The 23228-nt window shown below is 38.7% G+C and overlaps 1 protein-coding gene across 1 annotated transcript; it reads left to right on the forward strand.

The window, feature by feature from the left end:
- Positions 1 to 1227: 1227 nt before the first annotated feature.
- On the forward strand, positions 1228 to 23044 carry GPLD1 (glycosylphosphatidylinositol specific phospholipase D1). Its single transcript, XM_014307004.2, has 25 exons — positions 1228 to 1343; positions 4185 to 4240; positions 4742 to 4820; positions 7389 to 7486; positions 8297 to 8407; positions 8666 to 8714; positions 9198 to 9252; positions 9912 to 10019; positions 10703 to 10730; positions 10811 to 10950; positions 11885 to 11950; positions 12188 to 12311; positions 12819 to 12958; positions 13953 to 14139; positions 15084 to 15194; positions 16189 to 16263; positions 16722 to 16878; positions 18459 to 18600; positions 19148 to 19247; positions 19353 to 19446; positions 20030 to 20206; positions 20510 to 20670; positions 20930 to 20956; positions 21048 to 21098; positions 22240 to 23044. The coding sequence occupies exons 1-25, from the start codon at positions 1247 to 1249 to the stop codon at positions 22315 to 22317; spliced, it is 2511 nt and encodes an 836-aa protein (XP_014162479.1). The 5' UTR covers positions 1228 to 1246; the 3' UTR covers positions 22318 to 23044.
- Positions 23045 to 23228: the final 184 nt, after the last annotated feature.

Consider the following 23228-nt stretch of genomic DNA (forward strand, 5'->3'; position numbering starts at 1 on the left):
GGGAGCGTAGCCGGGGGAGCTGGGGGCAGGAGGGGCTTCTGCTTCCCGGAGCCTCGTGTCCCGCGCCCCATCGAGAGCCTCGTAGGGAGAGGAGAGGCCTAGAGTCACAGAGCATCCTGTGTTGGAAGGAACGCTCAGGGATCGTCAAAGTCCAACTCCTGGCCCTGCACAGCACACGCCAGGTGTCACACCATGTGCCTGAGGGCGTTGTCCGAATGCTTCTTGAACTCTGTCAGGCTTGGTGGTCTGACCGCTTCCTTGGGGAGCCTGTTCCAGTGCCAAAGCACCCTCTGGGTGAAGAACCTTCCCCTAATTCCAAACCCAAACCACCACTGACACAGCTTCTTGCCATTCCCTCGGGTCCTGCCACTGATCGCCGCAGAGATCAGTGTCTGCCCCTCCTCTTCCCTTCGTGAGGAAATTGCAGATTGTGATAAGGTCTCAGGGTTCTCGGTCTCCTCAGGCTAACTTGTGCTTAACTGCAGGAGCGCTGGCCCTGGGAGCCTGTGGGCACTGGGTCCCGCGGCAGCTGGTCAGTCTGTGGCACAAGGGCCACACAAAGCCCCTGCCCAGTGCTGCCATGTCGCTGGGGATCGCTGTGGCTGTGGCACATGCATGAAGGGTGGCTGTGAAGCGCGGGGTGTCTAGCCTCTGCAGCCAGAACTTCATAGCAGTATACTTGGCAGGAATACTTCCTTGGGTCTCCCACATATCAGCTGGGCTTCCAATACGGACCATAAGACCCAGACTTAAGTGCGCAATATCCTGTCAGCTCGCCAAAGGTTATGAATTTGTATCACCTGCAACTCAGGAGCTAGTGTTTTTCTATTAACACTGCTTTGGCAGTTGGCTTTAATTTCTTTTGTGAAATGGGATGTAGTTGTTGTTAGGCTAGCACAGCATGAGCTGGACAAACTCTGAGAGGATACTCTTTGCCATGCTGTTGGATTTGACAAAAATCTCACTGCTGCTGTGCAGTGATGTACAGATTACACTGCTGCTAATCCCAGAGATATTACAGAGTTCAAGTGGGGAGAATAGCCACAGTTTGTTTATTTCTTTATAGAAATCACTTTATTTGCAGTAAAAGAAAGCATTGGTATAAAATAGCCTTTCAAATTTGGCAGTCGTTTGCTTGCTGTGTCAGCAATATGTGTGAAAGAAAAAGCATGCTCCGTAACCTACATTTCAAAGGTCACAGTGCTACTGCTCCAGGCTTCTGAAAACCACAGTTGGAGCCAGCATCATGGTTGGTCTGAAGATTTGGTCTATCTCGCTGGTTATACTCTACCATTTCTGTCAGAGATGTATCCCGTGTGGAATTTCAACACATGTTGAAATAGGTAAGACATGTTTAAAATGGATTTTCTTGTGTTTTGAATTTCTTGTGAAGAGAAGTAAATTCAGATTCAGCTGGAAAGCAGAGGGAGGCAATAATGTTAAAGTAACAAACAGTCTACATAATTTTAAAAATGTGAATAACAGATCGGATAAATGAGCAGTTTGATTTTCTGAGTCTGAAATTTTACTGGTTTTGTAAGTAAAATGCTTGAGTTGACTTGGGTTGCGTATTTTGCCGTCTCCTAAGACACAGGCATTATGTAACTGGAATGTTTTTGTCTGTGAGTCCTACGCAGACAGAGTTTGGTTTGGAGAAAGAAAAGGAATGCTTTAGGCAATTTGTGAGATTGTTATATTTAAATTAAAGAATAACACAAGTTATTTGTGGTAACTCTCTTTTTAATCACTTTGTATTAATTATGGCATACCTGCACAAGTAGATAAAATTCTGTAATATGTTTCTGTCTGTAACTAACAGCATAAAAATTTTGTTCTGTGTCTCTTTCTGATAGGTTGCTCTCTGTAGCCAGAACAGCCTAGATTTTTAGAGAATGAAGGCGAGAACTGAGTGAACATCAAAATGGAGGAATATTTCTGTTTTGGATTTCTTGTTTGCCTGTGCTATTTTTAAAATCTGGTTTCTTCCGCAGTTTTGCGAGCACAAACACGAGCAGTGTGAGGTTATTCTGAGTTACTCATAATAATTGACAGTTTATGTTGTTTGTTCTTCTGGTTTTGTTTCTAAATCCATTGCTCAAACAGCTGGTAAAATGTAGGATGTTGCCTTTATTCAGGTAATTTTCTCAGAGTTTCGGTACTGAATACAATACGTGCAACTTTAAACAATTTAAAGACTGTGATTATTCATGATGTTTGAGACTGGAGTGTGTTCCCTTACTGAGTGTTGTAGCCGTGGTCAGCATCCTGGAACAATTTGCTTTTCTTAACAATGTGTCAAGAAACCCATAATAATCTGTAGGAGAAGCCACGCTGCCCGAGGTTAGGCAAGTGCACACCACTCTGCAAGCTCAGGGCTCTAATTACCGAGTACAAGCTTCTGAGGACTTGAAATAACAGATTTGCCAAAATAGAGTGTGTTTGAAAAATAAAATCTGCAAAGAGAAGCTTACAGATCTGTCCCAAAGCAGTATTTTTTTTCTTTTTCTAATCAAGGGAGCATTTTGCAGAAAACTTGTGTTTATATAATGTAAAGATCTTGGTTGCCTGAGGAGCTGTGCGTACACTGAACTATTGGGTTATAGTTTACAACAGGTTTTGTCCGTGTGTCGGAAAATTACATTAAACTGTGATCAGCTCTGATGCTGCTAAAATGAGTGCTCTTACTGTTGTGCACATAAAAGTCTATGATGATAAGATGAAAATATTTCCAAAATTCAAACACTGAGTACTCCAGGAAAACAAAAAAAAGCAAGCAAACAAACAAAAAACCAAAACAAAACCAAAAATACAAAAAACTCCAAAAACCAAACAACAAACCATAGAAAGGAATTCCTCTTACTCAAAGCCAGCACCAAAGAAATCCTGGACAGAGTTTTGAATGTACTTTTAAAATGGTGAAAAACTCTGCCTGTTCAGAATGTTGATGGTGTTCAGTGTGCTTGGCAGAGCTGTGCTGTGTCCTACTTGCATGGCTGTGCCTGGAGGCAGGTCCCAGTGGGGAAGCTCTTTGCCCTGGGGGTTCCTGTCAGACTTGTGAGGCTCTGTGGGACTGTGGGGATCTGGCATAAAATTCCTTGTGAACGTGGAGTTGTAGAACCTGGGCCCACTTGAGTAGTGAGAGAAGTGCAGAGGAGGTGTGAGGCAGAAAAAGCAAACTGTCAAACTGAGGCTCTCCCACACTGGAATCAGAGATGTGTGTAGAAGTTTCTGAGCCTTAAAATTTTAGAGTATTACTTACTATTTTGTTGCTGTTTCTCTTCTGGTGCAAGTCTGGTCTTTAAGGTATCTTACTTGTATAAGGATGATTTAGATTATTGGGTAAAATTCAAAGTGAAAGATCATTCAAACTCCCACAGTTTTGTCTAGATCTTATTCCAGAATAGTAATGGATTGTTTTGGATTTGGTAGGGGGAGTTTTTTGTTTGTTTGTTTTGTTGTTTGGTTTTTTGGGGCTTTTTTGTGATGTGATTTATTCGGTAAGGAACAAATTAAATCTTTGAAAATAGCTTTAGAGGATATGTTGGGTATTTTTAGAATAGTGTTGATAGATTATTCTTGGGATCTAATATTAATTAGGAGACCTCATTAATGAAAAGGATGTAATTTTGTTTCATTCACTTGTTATGCCAGCTAAATAAAGATTTTGGCAGTAAGAATATCTGCCAATTCAGTGAATAGGTAGTGTTATTTACCTTCCTTATTTACCTTTAGATTTTTGTTACTTTCCATGCATGTTAAAAATTAATCAAACTGTTAAACACCCACATTGATTCCCAACATACCTTTTCCACTGTTAAGGGCATAAAGCTTAAAACTTTATGGTCCACGCTTAACATGTGCTGTGTGTGGTCCTGTCAGTTCACTGCTGTAGCTCATTTCTGGACATGGGAAGTTAATTTCCCTGTGATCAGATTGGTTGGTCAACTTGGCAGCTAGGGATTAGAGAAAGACTGAGGATGTGCCACAGAAAAAGCACTTCCTTATTAACTCCCTAGGTGAGAAAACACACCTTCTCACAGCTCTGTGAGAAATGTTGTTTCGTGCACTTGGTGCTTGCCTTAGGTATGAAAACGTAGTGTTTTCTGGTTCTGCTACTGCTTCTACCAAAACGTGGGCCTGGACACAGTGCCTGTGAATCAACACTTCAATATATTGTTTTTCAGCACATAGAGCTCTGGAATTTTTCACTAAGCATGAAGGGAGTGTTAATTATAGAAAGGTAGGAAGCACATTATTCCTTAATTTTGTACACCTTTCTTCTGAATGCTTTTCTTTCTGTCTTCTTGCCTTTCTTTATTATTCTCAGTAATGTATGCATCAATATTGTGCCCAGACTGTATTTTTAATCTTTTTTTATTCAAAATTATTTGCCTGTTTCTGAATATTAATGCAGCAATTATAAATATAGCAATTATACCAGTGTGTGTATATATATACACTTTGTGTGGTTTTTTGCATGTTTTCCTATCTTCTTTAGTCATATTCTATGTGAGCAGTTGTATAAGAAGAACCAGTAGAGGACTTTGGGAAAGCAGATTTAATAAACCTAAGGACAGCAAATGACAGCAAGGTTTTGTGCACTACATGGTGTATTTTACCAAGATACTAGTTGTATTTTGCTGGCTATTTAGAATGTATCTTTGATGTTGGCAATAAAATGTGGTTTTGTGCTGTACAATATCATTCTGATTCCTCTGCCCCCACCCCATCCTTTCCCCAGTTATTACTAAATCATCAAGATGCTTTTCAAGCTGGAAGCATTTATCCTGATGCCTTTTATCCTCCAATCTGCAAACATGGTAAGAGAAGCTTTATAAGTCCAATGTTATAACAATTATATTTTTTTATGTGGAAATCTTACAGAATTTAGTGAGTTGAAAATTGTTGTAAGAATTGAAAATTGAAAATAATTGTAAGAAATGAAGTGTGGCCAAAAATGCTTTTCTCCAAAAACTATCCACCATTTTTGTTAGAGCCTTTTTGTAGAAATTTATAATGAATAACACATTTGAAAATGTTTTAGAAAGTAACTCTTGGGTAAATTTAATTATTTAATGGGTAGGACAATTTGATAGAAGGATGCTGTTTGACCAAATTAGATCAGATTACTAAGTACAGAGAGGACAAAATTATGGTTTTTTTATAAATCTCAGGGAGGGCCTAAAGCTATTTCTGTGTTAAAAATTACTTGTTTCTATCAGATCAGTCAAAAAGAGGATAGGACAATCTAAAAATCCCACAGCAAGAAAATAGTGTAGGACTTGCTGGGGGTGGGTGGGCAAGTGTTAATAACATCCCGGTTTAAAGCCTTTTTTTTTTTTTTTTCCAGAGTGCAGTCTTTTGCCTTTTACTCTTCTTGTTGGAAATTAATGTCAGTCTTAATTTTGCTGCTTGCAGATTGAAAGACTGCGGTACAAAATTAGTACCTTCTTGCATAGCTGTGAAAAGTGTGTCTTGACTTGCAAGTGGTCCTCTGATTTTTCAGCTCTGAAGGATCAGCTCTTTATCATAAGCAGCTTCTTCAGCAACATTAGAGATGTAAAAGAGCCAGCTAGGCCTTGCTGTAGGATATTTGCTACTGAAAGGGTAAATCTGGATAGTGAGAAGTTAGCAAATAGGATAAAGAGCCTATCCTCCAGGTACAAGCTATTAGGGTGTTTAGGCAGATACCACAGACAGGGCAGTGGTAAGTACTTTGTGTGAGGGTATCTGGCCTTACTAGCTTCAATATTGTTGAGATATTAGTGGAAGTTTAAAGTATTGAAAGTAGCTTATTTTAGTGGGCCATGCAAATTCCATGAAATTTGAGGGGTAGTTAGGATCTTTGTTTGGTTTAGAGCCAAATCACACAGTTGCACCCGAAGTTCTCTTTTTCTCAGACAGAGGTTGTTGATGCTGCCTGTTGATTATGCCAACTACAGGCTGCTTCATATCCTGATGTGCTCAGTTCACATCCAAATCACCGCTCTGTCCTGGCATTTAATACTGGTTTTGTCTTCTATCACTCATTGGGTCACTCATCTCGGTTTTCTGCCTGGCTCTGCCAACTTCTTGTCCCAAACTTCAGTCTTGCTTTCCTTGTTTTCATGACTGATATTCTCCTGGGATTTTTTTTTCAGTTCCTACTTCAGCTTGCTTATGTATATCTACCTCATCTTTCCCTTCTAACCATTTTGACCTGTCTTAGACCAGGTCAGAGCTTCTCTATCCGCAGTATCCAATCTTCATTCCTTCACTAACCTTGGAGTCTGTCTTGCCTTGTTAGAGTTGGACCACTTGTCAGCAGTTTCCTTAGTCAATATGGAAGAAGCAGATACCTCTTCAGGCCTGAGCTGTTTTAACTTTGTGACAAGATCAAGAGCAAAGCCATCCAGACTGCCTCTTTGGGCAGGAGACAAGCTTAGATGTAGAAGGCTACTCTGATTTTGCTAAGCAAGAACCATCCTTCTTTTATCTAGTTTAGCTGCACTGTAAAATGTCATGAGGCCAAAAGGTAAGTGAATTGCCCCCCAGGGTCTGCTCTCTCAGTGTTTAATCTACCCTAACACTGTGCAGGTTCACATTGCTGTGTCAATAAACACGCACTCTTCCTCCAAGAGTAGTGATGGTCTGAACAATCTCCCACCTACCTTCTTCCCCCTTAGAGAGTTTAACATAGTGTGCTGCTTGATCTCTTTATGCCAACATCCCTTTGCACTTAGCTTTATGTGGGTACACAGAAATTTTTAGGCAAGGTCACTGTTAGATCCTACACAATCTTTCTGCCTAAGTTCAGGTGAGAGTAGTAAATGATTCTTCTAAATGAAACCTATTTTTTCCTGCTTTCCTCCTTTTTTCCCCTCCTACACTGACTGCATCTTGGCTAGTTTGCCTTTCTGTTGAAAATTATTGTGGTGATAATGATGACACAGCCTGCCTCTGCCCTGTGAAAACTGATACCTGCCAGAAAACATGACATTTTGAGTTGTCTGCCATTCCCTACAGCTTTTCTGCCATACAAGTGGATGCATGAATTTAGTTAGCGGGTTCTCTGTCAGCTCTCTTTATCCTCTCTGCTTGGGAGGCAGCTTTTCATTGTACGTACCTACTCACAGGCTCAGAGAAAAGGAGCAGGCACAAAATTTGCAGATGCTTCAAACCAAAATCATAGAAGGTAAATCTAGTATCTGTTTTGTTAGTATAAATCAGATAAAAGTAAGTCTCTTTTGGCTCTTTTCATGAGCTGGAGTGCAAAGTGTATCATCTGTCTGACATAAAATTAAACAAAAGTCTGTGGGGTTTTTAATGGAGAAAAATATTTTTCTTTTTTTCTATTTAATTTTTCCCCGAAGAATAAAACAAATACTGATATAATTTCATTGCAATAGGAATGTTCCATGATGTGTCTGAAGACACTCACTGGTCACCATTTCTCAAAGCAAGTATTGACTACATCAGAAGGAATTATCCTCAGCCTTGGGAAGAAGTAAGAAAACTGATTAATTTTTGCTTGATTGACTTTGTTTTCAATTATTTTCTTCACCTTCACTAGTTGTAATTTCATAATTTGTGAGGTGTAGAAAAACCCAACATTTTTATATTAAAGTCTCTCCTTATATAGTAACACTTCAAATCCTGTTTTAATCTTTACCATATAAAAACCTTTCCGTTTCTATATATAAAGTCTGTCAGTTATTTTCACTGTGGTCTGGTGCGTACATTTCATAGGTCCAAACTTTTAAATATAATTGGTGGTCTTGCATTCCTGTGAGATCTGGTTCAGGGTTTGCCATTTGAAAACCAGACATGTTCTAGATTTCTTACTTGTGAAATCTTGAACTTAGTCTGGATTTGCTCTTGTTAATGGTCTGTAAGCTATGTAGGAGGAAATGAAAAATAATTTGTCAAAAGTGAGCTTGCAGGGGAATGTATTTCTCTCCTCTGTCTGCCTACACAACAACCATGGTGGCAGAGGGAGTTCAGTCCTTGGAAGTGGAAGTGTTTATCCTTGGTCCAGAAAAACAGTTTGGTACACATTTAACTTGAAGTATGGAAATTACCCTCACATCAGCCATGTTAATTCTATGGCCTTGGACTGTATAAACTGCTTAAAGCTTCTCAAGTTACAAAAGTTGACCACAGCATCAAGCAATGAGTAGTCAGCGCTTTGTCTTGATAAACTCTTGGACTATAAGAGCTTCTTACCTGTATCCTCGTTTAATGCATATACAGAAAATACTAACATTTTCTTAAAGACAGGAGTAAAATGATGGACAAATGGATTGTTGTTGTGTAGGCTACAGAGAAGCTGGTGGCTTTCTTGTTTGGAATTGCTTCACATATGGTGGCAGATGTTAGCTGGCATAGCCTGGGCATCGACCAAGGATTTCTAAAGACCATGGGAGAAGTAAGCCTGTATTATTTTATTTATTCATACAACGGCATTTATTGGAATGGATAGCTTTTCTTTGGGACTGTGGTGGGGAGGAAAGAGAAGAGCTGGAGCCCTGTTTCAGGAAGATTTTTGGAGAAACACAATGTCACAAACTTCATAAGAGTGAAGTTGGTCAGTTTTGGGACCTGTAACCAGTAATGTTGCTTGGAGGGTTTGTTTATGCTCATATGAAAAGAACCAGGCAGTTCTCTTGTTTTTCTCTTTCTCCAGATTGATTTTCGTGGGTCATACTCAGAAGCTCACAGTGTTGGAGATTTTGGTAATGTTTCTGTTTGCCAACCATAGATCCTTGTATTGGAATAAGTCCTCTTCAAAACCATGGTGGTTGATTCTGGCTCTTGTCCTGTGCAATGCAGGAGTTAAGGATGGCATATGGACACTGTATTCTTGCCCTCCCCCATGGCTTGCAAAGCCCTGCTGTACCTGTCCTCAGGTTTCAGGAGATGTGATAAGGCATATGGACATTTGGATTAAAGCCAAAATGCAGACCAAAGGATGCTAAGACATGGATGGAGTCACTACTGTGATTTTAAATTGTACATTATTCTCCAGAGGTATAAAATGTCCAGCATACTTTCAAGTGAACTATTTGTGTATTCTAACTATATAGCTGGAAGATCTGCCATATAAACTTATATAGAAGAGCCATACATAGTTTCATGCACACTGTTACCCATTACAGATACCTAACAGGTTTTTTTTGTTGAGCTGTGTAGGGTTTTTTTCATTCTTTCATCCTTAGGAGGAGATGTAGTGAGTCAGTCTGAGCTGGACTTCAGTTACCTGGCATCAAGTTGGTAAGATAATGAGATAGCCTTCTCTCATCTTTAATGGGGTTATTGTATAATCATATTTAATAAAATTACATATAATATCACATAATTCTGTATTAATCTGTTTTTAGAAAATACTTTCCTTTATTTTTCTTTCAAAAAAACCCCTTGCAACTCTTTTAAATGTTATGTGTTCGGTATTCCTTATATGCATATTTACTGTTCCCTGACATAAAAACTGGAAGGACAGAAGAGAGTTTTGTGTATAGGAACACAGCAAAAAAGATTAAATTATATTATCTTAACTTATCTATGTTAACTTTTATCTTAAGTTATAAGTAGTTATATGTAAAATAACTAGTGAAAAGCTTTTGCTGGAATGTCCTAGCAGCTAGTTAAATAACTCAGTTAAGTGACAATCTCAGTGAGATATATTTAAACTTTGGGAAGTTGAGGATATTGAAGTCAGTTTTAAAAACCTAAAAATGAGCACAAGACTTAGATATCCAGTATTTTTTTTCTCACAGTTGCATGTGCAATCCTGGTATTTGTAGATCTTCATGACTTTATGTAGTCTTTTGAAATTTGGAATATTTTATAGGCTGTTGTTATTACAAGAACTGCAATATTTTATCAGGTGATGTGGACCACCTATTGTTGTAATACATTATTTCTGTTTTCAGGTATGTACCTGTCAAAGACTTAGCTGCTATCTATAAGGAATTTTATGGGAAAGAGATCATATCTGAAAGCACAATTGCTGAATGTACTTATTTGCTGTTTTTTGAACTGTAAGTTGAATATCTCTGCCTGAGTTTTGTAAGTGAAACATATGTAGGAGAAATATGATAATCATATTTGAAACACCTTATGCATTGATGTCATAAGCAACAAAGACTCTCTCCTAGACCCCAAAATCACAGAACATCTGAATTTTTTTTAATGACTAAGATTCAAATTTGGACTACATAATGACTGGTAAATTACTACACCACAGATGGTGAATCTTGGCTATTTAATGCATTTATGCATTTAACGTATTTATGCCTATTTATTTGAGAGCAGCTGTGTCTTCAAGTACCATTGTACTGTGGTGAGTTAGCAGTATAATTATCATGCACTGAAGGAGTCCCTAGATCTACACTTTATGTAGATCCCTTCAAGTCCAAGAATAATTCATAAAAGACTTTGGATATCTGGTAGTGTCTGCTTTTGAATATCCTGAACAGCTTAGCTGTATCCTGTGTTTCAGTTAATTACCAATAGTCGCACAACATCTACAAAAACTGTGAATCCTTCAAAATTAAGGGCAATAAAGTTTATATTGTTTTACATTACAACTTTAAAAATATATTAACAATTAACATGGAAATGTAATGACTTCCATAGTATTTACCATATAGGACTTTTGAAAATAACTATTTAAACTAGTAAATATTAAATTAAGCAAGTTTTATTTCTGATTTTTTTTCAGGCATGGAGAAAGGCTTCTTGTTGGCAAGGTTGGTTTTCTGTTTTCTTTATAAAAATGAGCATGGAGATGATGTGATCCATCTTACTGAGTATGTTGCCTGTCCCTTAGCTTTTTCCAACATTTGCTAGTAAATCTCCATTTCTGGTGGACAAGTTCCACGAATATTTCCTTGGGGGAGTGGATGACATGGCATTCTGGACCAACAACATTTTTGAGCTGACGAGCCATATGCTAGAGAATGGAACCAGGTATAGTGTGTGTCCTTAACTATGAAATGCAGTAGTCAAGTGCTGACACCCATTTAACTGTTCTTCTTAAGGCAGGATCTTTCCTAGAATAGGTGCTGAGCTTTAGATCCTCACTTGGACAAGGGGATTTCCATGTCTGCCTTTTACCTGGGTGCACAGGATTACGCAGGCCTTGCACTTGTATTTTTATGTGTTCATGCTCCTTTGCCCTAACGTGCATCTGGAATGTCCAGGTGATACTTACCAGGGAAAATCTGGGGCATTCTTTAAGACATACTCAAGGGTTTGCTTAAATATTGCGTAGCCATGCCCTAGCTGGACTGGCAATCCGAGTCTGCACCTTTTGGCTGCTGCCATCACTCAGCAAAGATGTCCCTTTAGAGGAGAGGTCAGATATTACCTTCAGACTCTGAAGGCAAATAGGATTAGAAAGACTAGGAGTATATATTCTAGTCTTTAGGCTCAGGCTTCTACTCACAGTTTCATATTGTTATAGAAGTTTAACGTTGAACAGCTCTATAACAAATACAACGTTTCTTCTTTAGAAGACCAACAATGGCAATTAATTCATCCATTTATATAGAAAATAGCACTGTTGCTATTTTGGGAAATTATGCTTGAAATACAGAATGATGCAATCTGTTATGTTTTTTGTAACACTTTGATTAAAAGTGCTTTAGATTCATATGCATGCATGTTGCAATAAGTTTCCTTCAAGAGCTCTATAAAGACATGGTATTCATACAGAATCTAATCAAGGTCATCAAATAAACATCATGGGGTTTCTAAGGGTTATGATGATGCTGTGATTTTGATTTTCTTGAGAAAACTGATGACTTCTGACAGAGGAATCAGTAAGTATTAAAGTTGTATTTTTTGTTTCATTTCCATTGTGGTAAAATCTTGAAAGTGTATTCTCTGTATTTTTCTTTAGTGACTGCTACCTGCCTGAGAACCCTCTGTTCATAAACTGCACAAAGGAGCGCAAGGACAGCCACATGTGAGTATAGCTCTGATGGTTTAAAGCTTCAGTGATGAGAGTCTTCTGCTAATGTGGAGAGTGAGCTACTGAAAATTAGAAATATTTTGGGTGATCTTTTTGTGTATGAATTTGAGATACTCTTAGCATGAATAACTAAGTTTTGTATAAAGGAACTGTGCAGAATCTAAGAGCAGCTTTTACCTCAAGTCTTCATTTCAGTTCTATTAATTCTTATCACTGCCTTCTTTATTTTAGCAGAAACAAACAATCAAAACAGGAACATCACAAGAATACAACTTCTTTGCTTTCAGAAACACTTGAGAAGAATATAAACTATACAGAGAGAGGAGTTCAATTTGACATACAGCCTTGGGCAACAGTAAGTGAGAAGTAACAGATATGTCAGGTAAAAGTCATCTCTATATAATATTGTTTCTGTTTCTGTCTGAAATGCTGCATGAAGGAGCAGGGTCTCTGGATGGTCTTTGACTTCATGGACATTCCAGTACCATTGTTAATGTATATATGTACATCATAAATACTCAATTTTTAAACTTTGCTCATTGTATAGTGAAGTTAGAACACATCCTGCAATACCAAAAAAGACAAAATATATATTTAGTATTTACATTTTATAGACACAGGGCTTTTTTGGTTCAAGAACTCCTAGCAAAGCATAGCAGTGAATGATTAGTAGTGCTCCCTTTAAAGCTACAGATTTTTGTCTTTCTAAAATGGTGCTTATGATCTGAATCAGACTCCTCTTAAATCCATGTAGTGAATTCCATTGTTGGTGACTTGATTTTTGAGGTGTCCCAAAACATTTTAGACTTTCAGCCCCTGGAGCTTTAACCACTGTTGTGTCCCTTTATTATTTTTATTTCAGAAATCCCTCCACTTGATAAACCATGCTTTTAAAACCAATGTCTGGAGAGCATTAGGAGCTACACATCAGAAATCTTCTAAGCACATCTCCAAGCCAGCAGCTTCATATTTTCTGACTTCACCCTATGCTAGGCTTGGATGGTTGGTAATTTTTTTCATTCCACTTTCCTCTTAATTTCTGATAAGTTTGAATATCTACCGAAGTATTATTGTTGATCCTTTGGATACTCTTCTAAGGTGACAGTGCAAATTAATTGGTGGTACAAATCTGAGGGAATGTCTTATATTGTATGACCAGAACAGCAAGTTAACGTATAAGATTTTTCTTTCAGATGTTGATCAAGCTCAGAATGGAAGGAACCAACATTAGAACTACCATTGTCTCTAGTTCTGAACAGTAAAAAATTGTTGCTACCCTTTTTTGGTTGTTGAATGATGTTTGTGCAAAATTAATCACCTGTCATGAGTTAATGACTGATGATGTCTAGCAAGACCTCTTGGAAATACTCTAGACTAGTAGGGAAGATAGATAGTCCAAAGATAGATTCAGGACAGAGAGAGGCATATTCTCTCTCCTTGCCAATGAGGTTCTACCTTGACCTGCAAGAAGGAAGAGTAATAAAACAAATTTACATTGCTGCTTATTTAACTTCCCTTATACAGTCTCGAAATTTGGATTTAATTCTTGAGTTTACTTCACACTGGCTAAATTAACAGTAATTAGTTCTTTCCATGGTCCCTCTCTAAATTCCAGCATGTTACTGAGACCTGGGATCCTTTTGCTTATCTCCTGTTAAGTCATTGATTAAAGCAGATGTTCAGTTTAAAGGATATTTAATTTTTTTTCTTTTTTTTTGTATTCTTTGTCATACACAAACAGCCCTTTTTAATGCTTCTTGCTCTGATTGCTCTCAGGTGCCTAAAGCACCTCCTGATGGAAGATGATTCTTCTGGTTTTACTTAATTCAAGAAAAGACAAATAAATATATAATATTTTAAATGCTGTATAGATCTTTACAAAACAATATGGGGAAACACAAGTCATGGTTTATCTGAATTATGGGTAGTTGGTTTATCTGAATGTTGTGGTAGTCTGGAAACTAATGCTGATTTTGTATACTCCTTTGCTGTACAGGGCACTGGTCTCAGCTGACCTAAACCAGGATGGATATGAAGATCTGGTGGCTGGAGCACCAGGGTACAGCACCATGGGCCATGTTCAGATAGGAAGGGTGTATGTAGTCTATGGCAACCAGTCAGGTTTGCCACCAGAGGACATGGATCTGGATGGGAAAGCTGACCAAGTACTACAGGGTCATCAGGTAAGGGGTCAAGGCAAAAATTTGTCACTTAATTGTTTTTTGCCTGAAAATTGGTGAATTTTGAATGAGCAATAGTATCATTAATGTGTGTGAGTTTTATTCCTGAAACACTCCTCCTGATGTCATATGATGTCATATGCTTTGCAAGAAAAATAATCATTATTAAAGTCCCAGGAACATTTTAAGTGATGGTGCTCTGTAGGTTCACTTCCATTACTGTACCAGGTAAGTGAGCATTGACCATAAAGGGCCCTTAAATAAAATTCTGGTTGTGTCTCTGTAAGTCACAGTATAGCTAATTCTGGTGCCTGCATTTAAGAAAATATTGTGTTTTTCTTTTTAATCTAAAATTATTAATTTTATATGTTTTAATTCCTTTGAGTCTGCATTTCTTCATTAATTGATAACTTCTCCCCAAATAATTTTGTCTGTAAAAAAAAAAAGAGAGAAAACTCTTAGACATGATGGTGGCTGGTTTGTAACCAGGGAGTAAGAGCAAATGACCCTTTTGGGTGTTAAATATGATCCTCTGTAGAAAATACCTTTGTTCATGAAGAAGATAATTTGGAGAAATGAGATACATTTCCTTTTAATTTGTTTCTGTGGTTATAAACTGTGGAGTAACAGCTTCTGTCTTCTTATAGTGTGTTTTAGTGGTTCCCAGTCATAATGCTGTCAACAGGAAAGACCATAAACTTGAGGTCAATGGTGCACTGGATTCAGGAGAGGAAATAGCAAAGCAGCACCATATTATATTCAGTTGTCCTTAATTTTAACACAGTTGACTTTGAATTAAATGTGTTGTCATGGGGGTTATTACTTAGAAGAAAAAGAATTGTCGGGATAGACTTTTGTCATCTGTTGCCAGTTATTCCCTGTGCAAATGTACATTTGGTTTTCATGGTTTTGACTGGAAAACATGAGAGCAATCTCTTTTCTTTTAGCCTTCAGGAAGATTTGGTTCTGCCTTGGCAGTCCTGGACTTCAATGAGGATGGAGTGCCAGATCTGGCAATTGGTGCACCTTCTGTGGGATCTCAGTTTCTTACTTACAAAGTAAGCTACAAACATGGGTTTGGTTTTTTGGGTTTTTTTTTTTAATTCTCCAAACGGAATTTTTTATTTATACATAATTTTTAAACACTGAAATGGAAAAGAGAATTTCTGTTGTTGCTCAAGGTGACATTGTAATTTAAACAGAAGTTTATAACCTTTGTGGGTACTTTGACTACAGCAATGACACCTACCTGTAGTTCTCTTTCAGTGGCCTTTTTGCACATTAGAAATCTAAACCAGATTGCAATTTTGCAGCACTCACATGCTGGAAATGTAAGGAGCCATTAATGAAATACAAATATACCCTTTTTGTTTAGGAACAGAGAGTCTGGAATGGACCTCATGGGTCAATGAATTTTGTCATATGCTTTCACAAAGCCAACAAATGATATCTAAAATGTGATACAAACACAGACACACTTGCCAAATAATCAAGTTGCAGAGGCTTAATGACTTGCAGCTTATGAGATAAGCCCATGTAATGGTCCCTGAATATTTTTAGGCCATGCAAACTGAGAGGCAAAATGTTTTGATTTAGACTATATCCATTAAGCTTAAAACTCTTCAGAATTTTAGATACTAACTTAGCTGTCTAAATAAGAATTTAAGTTGCTTTTATTTACACTCACTACTTGGAAAATTGTGTGCATCTGTTGTACCATTGCATTAAATAATAATTGTCAAAATTTGAGCCATCTGAACATGTGTATTATGAGTATAATTACGCTGTACTGCCCTTGTTCTTTACACACAGTATGATGAACATGTACTTCTCTGCTTTGTTGCTTGGTTACAGCAGTACCCATTACCCATGGATATTCTTAGGTTTGGAGTGGGAAAGAAGGTATTATGGGAAAGCTCTGAGAGGGAAAATGAAGTTGTGTGAATAGCCCTTGCAGAACTGTTCCACTCCTTGTGATTGACCTTGCATTTCATACTTGATAGTGACATGCAGGTGCTCTCATGCCTTATTTTCTTTTTTTTTGCTGTTCAGGGTGCTGTGTATGTCTACTTTGGAATGGAGGGAAGAGGCTTGGCACCTCAGCCAAACGTTACCATAACTTGTCAGGTATATTGATAATGTAACGTCCTGTTTATACTACCCTGTTAGCCAGGCTGACACAGGGCTACACAGGCAGGAGGTGATATAAAGGGGAAAAGAACTTATGGGCTTAAAACTAGAATGTTAAAATTCAACTTATCATTGCAAGGAAATTTAGGCTGATGGGGATGGAGCAAGCAGGTGCTTGGTTGAATTGGTTGTATTTGGAAAAGACATTTATACCCCAGTGCAGGAAGGCAGCAGGATGACTAGAAAGATGCATTAGCTCTCAAAACCAGAAAAAGCCACCAAAAAACCCTGACCCAAACCAAACAAAAAACCTCAGAAAACAAAACTGAAGCCAGGGAGTGGGAGGGTAATTTGGTCAAAAGCAAATTTAGGTCCTTAGAATTAAGTTGCTCTATTTTGCTACAGAATTGATGGTTTCAGTTCTATTTCAGGCTTAAACTAACTGTTTATTGCAGTATTCCTACTGTAATCTTGGTTGGTCCCTCCTGGCAGCTGATGTTGATGGGAATGGAAATGCTGATCTGGTTGTGGGCTCTCCATATGCACCCGGTGGTGGGAAGCAGAGAGGATTTGTGGTTGCATTTTACTCTCATTTCAACAGGAGTCACCAAGGTAATATTTGTTGAGTAAATTAACCTTCCCATAGTTTGTGTGACTGGTTATCTGTTCCTTATTACTCATGGCATAATTCAGGTTTGAAGTGATCTCAGAGGGTGTCCCTCCTACTCAAGCTGTGAAGCCAGACCAAATTGCTCCAGGCTTTGTCCAGCTGCATCTTAAAACCTCCAGTGGTAGAAATTGCAGAGACACTCTGGGCAGTTGTTCTACTTTTTGGCAGTCCTCATAGGGAAAAAAAACTATGAACCAGTATGAACCTCTCTTGTTTCAGTTTATGTTCATTGTCTATTGTCCTCCCACCATGCATAGTGACCTTACAGGCACAGAAAGCATGGAACACCCCTATTAAACTTGTTCCAGTTTGTCAACATCTTTCCTGTTATGGAAGGACATATTAGAGGTGTGATCTAGGGAGCAATCACTTCTCTCAGTCTCTTTGCCATGCTCCTGCTTACATAGTCTGAGACACTGTTGGCTGTCTGCTATCAGAGCCTCACACTCAACTCTCTGCCCACCAGGATCTCCAGGGCCTTTTCCACACAGCAGCTCCTCAGCCAGTGTGTCCCCAGCTGTATCAGTGCAAGGGCATCTCCTTTCCTAGGGTCAGGCTTTGCATTTGTCCTGACTGAATTTTGTGAGGTTGCTGTCAGCCTGTTACTCCCGCCTGCCTGGGTGTCTCTGAATGAGACCACCCCCCTGCAATCTCCTGTTATCTGCCAGCTTCAAAAAAGGGCATCTTGTTGCATTGTCTAAATATCTTATAATAAAGTAACCAACAGGATGAGTCAAAAAATTAATCCCTGAAGGCATTCCACTTGTTGCAGGCATTCAGAGAACAACACATGGTTCTCTGCTCTTGTCAGAGCGATAATCTCTACCAGGTTTTCCCCATCTGGTTTTCTGTCCGTCTGGACTGCAATGTCCCAGCTTGGATGCAAGAACACTTGTGGGAAACAGTGTTGGGAACTTTACTAAAGCAATGGTTTCAACCATCTATTGTGAGTCCAGGATAGGCTCACTGCTCTTTCTTGGAAAATTGCAAATGAACCTCAACAAATGAATATTTATCATTCTGTATGTTCCTTCATGTGGCTAAAGAGGAATGCTACAAGTGAATACAGTTAATGAAGACAGGTGATGATTTTTGCAGCTTGTTCTAATTAATGTAAAATTAGAAACCACAAGAACATGGGTTTCAAAAAACTGCTAACTGACATTTTTGTAAAACTAAAGCACAGAAATACTTATTTAAATTATAACCAGAATGGTCTGAAGCTCTCCCACCCAGCACCCTTGAAGAATTACAAGTTCTCATAAACAGTAAGTAGTTCAGGGCAGGCTTGAGGCTATTGGAAGGACTGAGAAACAGGCTGTGTCAAAGGAAAGCTTTCACCAGCCAGTAGAGCTGCATGGTGAGCAAGCAAAGTCAACAACTACTGATGCCATGTCATGAACAGTGTAACTTTGCACAGAGAAACTTGTTGTCATAGGATGAATCAGTGGAGGATTGCAAATAGGTTTTTCAGTGCCAGAGCACACCAAGATTTAACTCATATTTTTTTCTGGTCTCTCAGGACTTCTCCCAGTACAGGATGCCAACTGGATGGTGCAGGGGGAAGAAAACTATGCTTGGTTTGGATTTTCACTTGCCAGCTGCCAGCTGGAGAACATGACATTACTGCTGATTGGTAGCCCTACATGGAAGACTTGTTCTAGGTGTGTTGCATGTGACAGCTTGCTGTCTTCTCCACTTTGCTCTACTTCTGCAAGGTTTAAGATTTGCAATAGATTAGACTTCCAGCATTTTTAGGAACTTTCATTTTTGTTCTGCTTAGAATGTTTTTATTAAATTTATAGTTTTATGTCTTCACCCTACTTTAAGAAGACAAGGATTTTAGACCCTCTCTAGAGCAGGTCTTTGTTATTTAAAGACACCTAAGAATTTCCTGGGTTTCCCTGAGGGAGGAGAGGGGTCACAAAAATGCTAATGGGTAAATATGCCTTATATAACCATATGGATAGCTCTTACTTTGAGATAGCATTTTTAAAAGCAAATTAAACATGAAGATGTATTGGATGATTAAAAAGTGAATAGACAGACCAAGTCTATGCCCTAAGTATTGTGTAATTAGTTAGAACAAGTATGGGAATTACTAAAGTAGATTTCTAGAATTTGTCAGGCATTATTATTCCAAAGTAAAAGGGGAGAATATGTACAATAATATGTTGTTAGATACAAATTGATTTTGCCTTGTAATTGAAGCTGCAGTCCCCTCTTGCCGGATGTCAGACAGAGTGTTGGGAAGGTGTACGGGTATAACCCACCAAGTACAGAGCACTGGTTTGAGATAACTGGAGACAAGGTAAGGCTGCTTCTTTAGTATGGGAATAATTTGTGAATATTTGTGAATAATTTGAAGTGAAGCGACTTTCTGTAGAAATTACATAGTGTTTTAAAAATCTAACAGGAGATGGGCAGAATGGGTTTGTCTCTGGCCAGCGGTGTGCTGTCTGTGGCTGGGAACACAAGGAAGGTTTTGGTGGTGGGTGCACCTACTGCAGGTATGTCCTGAAAATTGGAGACCATTTCTGCTTTAGGATGTTTGTTTCTGCATGACTTGAGTCAAGATAAAATGTTTAAGGGAAAAGGGACCTTTAAATTTCCATGTAATTATAAAAAAAAAAAAAAAAGAAACCACTGTAATCACCTCTATATGCCTTATATGTAGAGTCCTCTTTACTGTGCCTCAACTTCAGTGGGTCTTCTTTTTCCTTAAAATGGGCTTCACAGCATTACCACTTTGCATTATTTATGTAACAGTGATTTTCTAGTAGACTGCATATTTATTGGAATTGAAACATCACAGTATTTTGTCCTCACTGTGGCAGTAGACAGCAAGGAATTGAGGATGTCAAACTGCAGAAGTCTAACTTGAATGCATTTCTTCCCTGGTGCTATGACTAAAAGATTTTTTTTCCCTATGCTAATTAATTTTAATCCCATATAATTGTTGATGTCATTTGATAGATTATATTAATTTTGTCTATTTTTTGTAATGCCAGTATTACCTATAATTTTAAGTATTAAACCTGAGTTCCTATGTCTGATGCTCAACATCTGTTTTTTGGTGGGTTTTTTTTCCAGACAGCCTGTCTAGGATTTTATTTATATCCTCAGTGCTGCATCAAGCTGGATTGGCTCTGGTATATGACCTGTCAAACAGCACCAAGCCTTCTCTGCTCAGCACATTCAGTGGGGACAGGAGGTTTTCTCGTTTCGGAGGAGATGTATACCTAAGTGATCTGGATAGCGATGGGCTAGGTAAAGCTTGATGAGTCTAGACCAGAAGTGAAGTGTTTGACTACTGGCAACAGGAAAATTGGTCACCTACATATTCATACAAGTGCTAAACACAGCTCAATTGAACTGTACTAGTATTCCATTGTGCCTTACAGGTAGACCTCTCTAAAATCCCAAGCAACTCAATCAGAAATGGAAACATTTTAGTTGCCATCGTTAATAGGAATTTTGGCATCTAGAAGCATGTAAATGCCAGTTCTCCTGTGTTTTGGTCTACTATTAATTCACTTCTGCTGTGTTATATCCTCTTTGTAATATGTGCAGATGAAATGATTGTGTCATCCCCACTGCGAACTAATGGTGTCACCTCAATCCTGGCTGGTGGGGCTGCTGGCCGTGTGTATATTTTCAATGGCATACAGGCATCCTCAGGGAATGTGACAGGCCACTGCACATCATGGACATCTCCTTGTCCTGAGAACTGGGTAAGAATACATGCAAATGAATTCTGGACATAAGTTTAAAATGACAACTAATTAATTGCATCCAGTACAAATACCAAGTGTGTTCTGCCTTTGTTCCAGAAAACAAAAGGTTTTCTCAGGTTTCTCAACCTGTGCAAAGCTCTCAGGCTCCTCCTGTTTGTTCTTAAATTACTTAGCTGTTTAGGAGCCAGAGTTATTATACTGGTCTCTTACTCTCTTCCACTGACTTTTTATTTCCTCTTTTTTTCTTCTTCTTTAGGCACAGTATGTCCTGATTTCTCCTGAGGTAAGTAAGCAGAAAACAAATTACTGAGAGAAACTAAAACATCCTACTTAAAAAACTTAGCAGCATTATAACAAGCAATGTTATTTTACAGGAACAATCAAGATTTGGGAGTTCCGTTACCACTGTGAAATCAGAAAGAAAGGTGAGAAAAATTACTGTGGTTGGTTGTTTCACATCATCCTTCTACCTCACTTGCATATACTAGCTAACACCTCACATGTATCTTACACATTTTCAAGTCTTAAGTTCTTTACATAGTTACTCTCTGAACCAATAATTAAACACATTTTATAGATTGATGAGCTATGGAGTTGCTACAATTTTGGCACCTAAATTAAAAAATCTGAATCACTTTAAAGCAGCTGAATTCTAAACTGCTTAGGAGTACGCTGAAAGGTTCCATGGGAAATGCAGCATAGGTGCCTCCCGGCTTCATGCCAACCTGTATGCAAAGTGGATGCTCAGCTGTGGAGCAAACCAGGCACCCAAAACCATCCCTCTGATTTAGTCTTTACAGGCTTGCTGTCCTGGCTGTCACCTGCAGTGAACGCTGTTCATGTCATGTGTTTCTAAGCACAGGGGTCCAGTTCCTACCTGACTGGTTTAGGGTGTGTTTGTGTACCTGTTTCTCTTTGCTTCTCTCAGATGCCCATTTTTTTACCAAACACCAAATGCTACATTTGTACGATGCACTGAGGAGCCTTTTTTTCAGCTTAGTGCTTGTTTGGCTGAGTTCCAATGTTCTGCTCACTCTAACATCACCTCCATGAGGACTGGGGTTCTCTGTGTGAGTACAGAGGAAGCCTCAGTATCAGGCTGAGGAGGTCTTCAATAAACAGTATTTGACTTCTTGTGTTTAAACATGCAATGGAGAAACACCTGGAAATTCTTCTCAACTAGATTAGGGTGCATAATCCAACACCTGAAACACATGCACCGCTAAATGCAAGTGAGGCCATTCTCCAAGCAGTTGCTTTCTGTTGCTATAGCACCATCTAGTCCACACTCCCCCTTCATCCCTATTGATCTTAGCCCTGAGAAGCAGTTTATATGGGCAAGAGACTCATTTCATTTGGTTCCAGCTTGCTCCAGTTCCCCAAATGAAACAGTCTGTTTTGCCAAACTATCTTCTTAACTGCTACTCCGATGAGGTAGGCTGCTCTCTCATTTCCCATCACATTTCTATATGACACTAATGAGATGGTCAAAATCCACAAGGGAAGCTTAAGGCAGCCATGCACCTGCAGTTGCACGTTGCTAACCTTTGCTCTTTATCCCTGCAGAAAGAAGTTGTAGTGGCAGCAGAGAGAAGTTCTGCGAAAGCTCGACTTGGTGGACGGCTTTTTGTCTACTCACTGTAGAAGTTTGCAGTAGCCTTAAAGATCAGGGCACACCTGGTCTTCTAGTAAAGAACCTCTGTAGGATTTGTGCTACTTTCCTGAGCCCACACAAACCAACATACCGTGTCAGCAAGCTTTTGCTGAATTGTGATGGGCAGCAGCATCGCTTATCTAGAACAAGCAAGTTGGTCTGAAAACCTTTTAGAGGTTGAAATGAGCAAGGAGATGCATTTTTGGTAGTAGTATTTGGCTGTGTAAGGAATGTTCAGTGGACACCTTTACTGGCCAGATTTGAGTATCTTCTTGACAAAACTGGGAAATTGCAGCACAGCATTTACAATTCTTACATACTGTGATAAGGATTCTAAGTTATGGAAAGTTACTGACAAAATAATAAGCATGGAGCAGGGGCAGCTTTAAGACTGACAAATGTGGGTGCTGATCAACAGGACTGTCTCTCTCTTCTCTCTCTCAAGTCTTGAGGCGTGCATTGAGGGTGTAAGTGCAGCTCAGATCTCCCAGGAAAAAAAGAACAAGCAAGACTGATAAATTTTGAGGAAATGCAATTTGGCTGATTATTCTTGACATCCTTTCTGCTTTTGTGTAAAATTCCATGACCATGGTAACATAGAGTTGTTAATGGCTTTTATTGTTAACAGTATTGTCTTTAACTAATTAACACTAATTTTGTATGATGCAGATTTAACAGCGTGCATCAATTATCTATTAAACAACTTGAGCAGCAGAATGTGTTGATACTATTATTACCAATACTAGTCTGTAGACACATATGTGTGTTTTCTCTCTCTTGCCTCCTTCACAAAGGCAAGGCATTATTTTTATTTTAAATAAAATTGCACAGAATTCTAAAGGTCATACTCCAAAATTAAACACCTCAACTTACCTTCCTAGAATTCTCTCTCAAGGATGTT

The sequence above is a fragment of the Geospiza fortis genome, unplaced genomic scaffold, assembly GCF_000277835.1.
Source record: "Geospiza fortis unplaced genomic scaffold, GeoFor_1.0 scaffold104, whole genome shotgun sequence".
NCBI lineage: Eukaryota > Metazoa > Chordata > Aves > Passeriformes > Thraupidae > Geospiza > Geospiza fortis.